Source organism: Papaver somniferum, unplaced genomic scaffold (assembly GCF_003573695.1).
Source record: "Papaver somniferum cultivar HN1 unplaced genomic scaffold, ASM357369v1 unplaced-scaffold_154, whole genome shotgun sequence".
NCBI classification, from domain to species: domain Eukaryota; kingdom Viridiplantae; phylum Streptophyta; class Magnoliopsida; order Ranunculales; family Papaveraceae; genus Papaver; species Papaver somniferum.
The window spans coordinates 5,894,834-5,902,171 of record NW_020624820.1 but is presented as its reverse complement, the minus strand read 5'-3'; the positions used below and the strand labels follow the sequence as shown (position 1 = coordinate 5,902,171).

The 7,338-nt window shown below is 36.8% G+C and overlaps 1 protein-coding gene across 2 annotated transcripts; it reads right to left on the bottom strand.

The window, feature by feature from the left end:
• Window positions 1-2,802: 2,802 nt before the first annotated feature.
• LOC113336888 (transcription termination factor MTERF4, chloroplastic-like) lies at window positions 2,803-5,030 on the bottom strand. 2 transcript variants are annotated; one of them, XM_026582582.1, is made up of 2 exons: window positions 4,871-5,030; window positions 2,803-4,641 (listed from the first exon to the last, which is right to left on the bottom strand). In XM_026582582.1, exon 2 carries the CDS (start codon window positions 4,587-4,589, stop codon window positions 2,982-2,984), a length of 1,608 nt encoding a protein of 535 aa, XP_026438367.1. In that variant the 5' UTR covers window positions 4,590-4,641; window positions 4,871-5,030; the 3' UTR covers window positions 2,803-2,981. The 2 variants fall into 2 exon arrangements, with proteins under 2 accessions (XP_026438367.1, XP_026438368.1); XM_026582583.1 differs by having other exon boundaries at window positions 2,803-4,623; window positions 4,871-5,024.
• Between the last annotated feature and the right edge of the window lie 2,308 nt (window positions 5,031-7,338).

Here is a 7,338-nt window from a genome sequence, read left to right as displayed (position 1 = left end):
TTTCCACGTTATGGCCTTACTATAGTTCCTTTGGCGTGACTATGACGCCGTTTGCACAAAAGAGCGTCACCATGCCGCGACTGCATGCCACACGCACTAATTAGGGTTTCGGCATGCCAAACCCTAATTTAGGCGAAGTTGCTACGCCAACCAATCCTAATCATGCTACCCAGAGAGTTGGGATTGATGAGGAAACTATAACTAATGTTGCCAAGCCATATTTGGGTCTAACACCAATGTGCCAAAATCTAGCGGCCATGGCTACGCCAGGCGCTACTTGCACCACCGTGCCACTGGCATGCGCAAACTATGCCAACCATGCCATTGTGCCACCGGCGTGCACTAGATATGCCACTATGCCATTGGCATGTACCAATGACGCCACTGTGGTATTATTGGGCGCCAACAGAATGTGGCCATAATCCATGGCCACCCTTTCTCATGAGTTATAATCTCAGCCGTCCAAATTTGCCACAGAATTGACAGGCCTGTGGCAAGTCTTATGTCACCAGCCAAGACAAGACTAATACCGCCACATGCTATTCTCCTGCGGCAAGTCTCTTGACTTTGAATTGCCACACATAGCAATCTGCTACACGTTTTCCACGAAAACACTCGAGACATCAAACATGTCACAAACTGGGGATACTCATCAGGGTATTGATCTGGCGGTTTACAGCGTGCGGCGTGCAACACGCCCATTATAAGAAAGTGTCAGAAACCGGGAAGTTAGTAGCGGCAAGATGTAGTGGGTGTAAACTAACCCGTCTCCTTCATAGTGGGAACGTGGTTTCTGGAATTTACACACGACCCCATTTCTCCATCACTCAATCATTCCCACTTTCTATGAGATCAGGGTGCGTTCAATATGACTTGTATAAATAGGTTCTACCTATTTCAACCAAACAACAGTTTTGGTTAACAACATCACAGTATCCAGAAAACACCAAAGAACTGATAGCTTACATTCCAAAAGCCAGTTCCAAATTCTAATACAAGTCATAAAATAACCACACCTTCAGAGTTAACCATTCTGATCTCAACACCTTCTTCGCTTCCCTCCCTAAGACCAACCCTTCTCCTTCACTTTGTGACCGAAGCAAGACTGGAACGGCCATTTATTGGTTTAGGCCAGGATTGTACAGATTGATCTCTCGAATCTAAAGTACTCCCGTGCAGTGCATTTGTTTAAGGTTTAGATTTGTTTCTCATACACACACCCACATTTACCAAAACCAGCAGAAATAGTTTTTACCCATAAACAACTATGTTTCTGTATAACGACGAAAGTTGTTATGGCTACGGATCTTCAACAACAACGATGCTGAGTTGAACACATTCAGAATCACAACAACTTGAAATAACGAAGAGTTCAAGGAGAGTTGAAGAAACCAAGGAAACCAAGGCATGATGGATCGAGGAGTTTTTCGAAGCTTTAATTTTTTTATCCATATGTATTAATAGTTCTGTCACTAAAGTTGACAAAGAGGAGATTGTTAGAGAATTGTTCGGTCGAACTCACAAGTGTTGTTATCTAAAGCTTATTATCAAATTTAGTTTTCAAAACCATATCTTGATTTGTAGTCTACAATTAGTTAAGTCTCGGTCTAGGATAGAGGTATTTGAGAAACGAACTAGTCATCATTTTCGTTATACCGTTTGATGGCGAAGATCAACCGAAGCTTTTGGGACCTTCATCAACAAAAGGTAAGTGAAGACTGAACCACCTAGTTCTCAAGTTATATTCACTTTTCTCTCCTTGAGACGTTTATCGCGTAACTAATTAGACTAGCTTGTATATAGTGAGAGTGATTCCCAAACTAGTTAAAACCCGAATTGAACTAGCAATCCGACAAATGTTCCCTCTTGTCTCTATAGGAGTGTAAGCTTGTTCTTGTTCTTCAAGACTCATTGATCTGATATCGGGTTGGCTCGTCTTTTGCAACTCTGGTTTATTCTGTTGTTCTTCAACCTCCTTATAACCTATTGCATGTTTGGAGGAGGATTTGTATTTTTATTAAAGAGTTTTGTAAGTGTCAAATTTAATCATTGTAAGAGGGAAACTAATCGCGCTGTTGATAAGCTTGCGAGTCTTCATCCTAATTGCAAGTTTATCAGGTTGGTCTCTAGTCAGTTTAATTCTGAGTTCCATGTTATTTTGAAACTCACCAACATCGAATTCTAAATCGATCAAAAAATGACCAGAGTTCGAAACTCGCCGACATTGAATATTTTACCGATCAAAATTCCGAACTTGCCCGCATCAAATTTTGAATCGATCAAAAACAAAACTAGTCATAAAAACCCAAGGCGACCAAACTTGTGGTACAAAAACCCCACTCAAATGTTGGGATTCATTAAAACTCCACCTTAAACTAAATTGATACAAAAACCCCAAATTTTTAAAAATTGATACAAAAACCCCAAATTTCAAAATTGGTTTCATCAAATTTTATGATTGGTTTCATCAAATTCTACGAAGTTTCATTAAATTTTATGATGAAATCAAATTTTGTTTTTTTGGGTTTTTGTGTTATTTTTGATTTCACGGGTTTTTTGTGGATGGATAGTGACACCTTTGGGTTATAACTCGCGGACCGGATCAAAAAAGAAAAAAGTGTTCTTGAGGTATCGGGCCTTGGGCCTGTTTTCTGTTTTTGGTTTTGGGCTTTAGCCCAGCTGATTGTATGAGAAAAAAGAAAAAACTTTAAGAAGTTCCTTGTATATGTTACCAACTTGCAAAACAAATCCATTTTTGTACTGTTATCTTTGTTTCCATTTTCTTCAGATTTCAGTCAACAATTTTGGTAAATAACTATAGATATAAGAATACAGGTTTACAAATCATCATCAAAACGAGAATTTACAGAATAAAGCACTTAAACTAATTGACATTACAGTGTCAAAGTGAACCTTTTTCTTTGCTTCAAGTTCTACAACTTCTGTTTGAAGACTGGCTATGAAATCTGATATTTTTAGCATTACATATAATCATCATCTTCACTATCAACATCATCAGCTTCAGAGAATTCGTCTTCATCTCTTCTCGGGCTTAACAATGAATTCATGTTAAATGATGGCTCCATTTCCATTTCTTCCAAGTCAATAGAATCGTAGTTCATTCGTTCTTCAAACTTCTCATCCGAGCAATTCAAAAGCCATCCAAGAGAACATTTCAAACCCATCTTTCTAACTAACCGGTCTCTAGGTTTTACCGTTGATTCCAGACCGTATGTAAAGAAAGCTGGGAATTCAACTAAATCATCCAAATCCCGACCCATTTGTTCTTGAAAGTAATTGAAGCTAAGCTTCATAATATCAAGATTTAGTGCAAGTAACTGAGGACAACCCACAACCATTTTCTTCATTTGTGGTAAAGAGAACCCGCAGTGTTTCAAAAAGTCTACATGTTTCATAAATGGAGACCGACTTAGGCTAACAACCTGTGGCATTTTCTCAATCATTCTGCTCAAATCTTCGGGATCCAAATCAATGCTCGACTTGAACAAGGTCTGTTGAGAAATAAGCTTTTCCTTCAGGTCAAGTCCTACTATCTCTGGATACTGCGCTATTACGGAAGCAAGTGAGTCTTTTCCCACACCAAATTCCAGTAGTGCTTCTACATTTGGTTTAACTTGATTTTCTAATCCGAATCCAAGCATGTGAGGTCGGTTCTCAATCAACCTTGCTACAGCTAGTCTCGGAATCCCAAGATCTTCAAGATACTCAACAAAAGGCTTGATCGTTCTTCCAACTCGCATCCCAAGTACCTCAGGATATCTTGTCAATAATCCTCCGATCTCTCTTCTTGCAACCCCAATCCCTACCAAATAAGCCACTGATGTACTCATTGTCCCTTCTAGCTTGAACCCAAGAACTTCAGGATATTTCTCAAGAACACGAGGAATTACATTTGGCCTTATATCCATTCCTTGCAAATACTTAACAACCGGCGCAAGATCTACCACAACACTGGAATGGAGTACTTGTGGATACCTCCTCAAAAAATTCGTAAATGTAGCTTTTCTCACACCCAATTTACCAAGATAATCAAGCACTGGAATCATATTCTTCTTCACACTACACCCCAGAACTAGCGGATAATTGTTAATATCTTCAATAGTTAAACCAAGCTTATGAAGAAAATCCACACGTTCACGCATAACCTCAACCGTAACAGGAAGCTCTAACCCGTCAAGTTCATCAGGTACAATACCAATACTCTTAAGAAACTCATAAACCCGTGCACGGTTTATTACTCTATCATTCTTCATTTCTAATAAACTAGGTCTACTATAAAGGGTTGTAGAATTAGAACCCCCTTGTTTCCGTCCTCCTGATCGATTCGAACTCCTATTCGAATTCGACCTAGATGATGACTCTGAAACTGTTCTCTCAGCAACTGAATATTGTACTCTAGTGTTAGACCCATTTCCATTTCTCTTATCCACATTAGAAAATGTAATTTGAGGAGACGATAATGATGAATTCAACTGTGGTATATGGAATGTAAGTGCAGAAAACTCAGGGTGTGAAACAAACAAACTAGGTTTAATTAGAAACCCAGTATGACCAATTTGTACACTCATGTTATTCTTAGGGTTTGTAAATATCTCAGCAGACCTGCATTAGTAGTGGAATCTGTAATAATCAAAAAATTTACTAAAAATCAAAACCCTAACGGAGGAAACTGAAGATAAAGTCTGGGTTATAAAAATTATCTTCAAATTAAGTCATGAAAACACAATAACAATAATAGATTTCACACAATACCACTCAATTTTTCACAAATAATGGAACTCTAAATTCAAAAAAAAAAAAAAAAAGATTTTTTTCAGTGGTTTTACAAAAGGATAGGTACGAAGTTTACCTTATCTTTGACTGTTTATTACGAGTTTGGGTTTTTCTTCTCCAGCCTCTGTAACGTCTTCTTCCTCTGCTGCTTCTGCTTTCAAGAGTTGCGTGTGTGTGACTAAGGAGTGACCGAGTAAGGCTGATTTCTAGCTTTAGCTAACGTCTAACAGGCCGTGAGGGTATTATAGCTCACTTTTTTTTTTACAGGGAGGGGGCTTTTGGATAAAGGGAGTTGAAAAATCGGAATTAGATGAAACTGAGTCTAAACAATTGGATCGTACAAATCTATCCTCGAGGACCGCACAAACATACAACGTAGGAAATACTTATTAGTCCTAGAACTAAAATATTAGGATGAGTCTAGTCAACTGTCTGTTTGGTCTTTTTTGATAAAATATATTATAGTTTGGTCCTATAAATTATGGTTTGGTTTTAGGGTAACGTCATTGATGATGTAATTGTCACTAGGTAGTGGCAGAAATACCCTTTTGGGACCATATATATAGAAAAAGTCAATAAAAAAATACCTTATTTCAGATTTACTTTCTCTCTCCTTCTGTTTTCAGATCTAGTTTCTCTCTCCATTTTTTCTTTTCTTTTTTCTGTTGATGCTCATGAAAACGATGAAGAAGGATGATAATTTTTTGGGTTTTTCTTCTATGTAGCTATTGTTGATGTTGAAGATGATGAATTTTTCGTCATTTGTTGTTGCTGCTGCTGCTGTTGAAGAAGATGGAGATGATGAAGACGGCGATGATTTTGTGTTTCTTTCTTCTCTGCTGCAGCTGCTTTTGTTGAAGATGATGTAGACGATGAAGACCATGAAGATTTTTATGTTATTAGGATGTGGATGTATTTTTTTTTTATTTTGATGTTGAAGATCTTGATCTTGATTTTGCTGCTCGTGTTAAAGATGAAATTCCGTTGTTGTTAAAGACGATGATGTTTGTTGCTGCTGTTGAAGATGACGAAGATGATGAAGATGATGCTACTGCAGTTCATTCCAGAAATGAACTCTGTTTTTTTTAGGTTTTTATATGGAGTTCATTTTCTGGAATGAACTCTGTTTTTTTTAAGTTTTTATATGGATTTCATTTCTGGAATGAACTCTGTTTTTTTAGGTTTTTATATGGAGTTCATTTCTGGAATGAACTTTGTTTTTTTAGGTTTTTGGAGTTCATTTTTGGAATGAACTCTGTTTTTTTAGGGTTTTATATGGAGTTCATTTTTGGAATGAACTCTGTTTTTTTTAGGTTTTTATATGGAGTTCATTTCTGGAATGAACTCTGGTTTTTTTAGGTTTTTATATGGAGTTCATTTCTGGAATGAACTTTGGTTTATATGTTTTCTGAAAAAATAAGTAGAAATTAACAGGAGTTCATTTTGACGAATGAACTGCTACAAGAAAATAAGTAAAAATTAACATGGAAGGGTAATTTTGTCTGTTTTATATTTTTAAATTATTATGGACCAAACAGTAAAGGCGTTTTTCCAAAGGACTAAACAGACATGGGACCACCTGAAAAGGACCAAACGATATTTTTCCCAACATACAACACCATTCCTCGTATAATCCAAACAAATTTTTTCTGTTCCTCCTCGACTCCTCTCCGACCAAACCCTAGAAACTTTGTTTTTTCAAATCTTTCATAAGAATTTCGGGATGGTATAATTTAGTTCAATTTGTGAGATCTTTCACACAATTTTAATTGATTTTATTCTATTTCTCAAATACTTGTGGTAACTTCTATTAACAACCTGAGCAGCTGACTATGTTATACAAAATCGATAGATATATTGATGAAGAAATGCAGTATCAGATGAACTTTCCATAAGAAAAAAACCTAATCTGAAATCGGTAAAGCAAAACATGTAACCTGCCATGATTGTTTGATGCCCCGTTCTCGTTTCCTCTAAATAACGTGAAACCAGGGTTGCTCGATACTCAGCGTAAATGAGATTTAAAAGATTTCTTTAAGTTTTGTGATTGTCACTAGGCTGCGTCTTGAGCTTAGCCACTGGGATTGTTAATAATGGTCATTATAGATAAAAATTCAAGATCCAACTACATGAAAGAAGATAAGAAAAACCTATATACTTCTTAAAAGAGTGGGATAACTCCAACAATCTAATGTGAATATAGCTAAGTTTCAAGAATCATGCATTTTGGCGGTTAGTGGATATGATGGAACACTGGTTTACCATGGTGCAAGGAAGGTAAAGTGAAGAAATTATTACAAGAAATAAAGAACTAAATATAGAATAAAACCTAACGCAATTCATATTATTACTCAGTATCTTTATCTTCATGAGCATTGATCTATTAATTTATTTATATTGCTTCCCGAGGCACTGCAAATTGTTCTCGTCGTCTTCTTCAGTCTCAGGTACATCAATTATTATTATGCGTATTGGTTGGATGGACTTTTGTATTTCACCACTAATGAAATGGAAGTGAAACGTCGTATTTCACCGTCTCTCTGG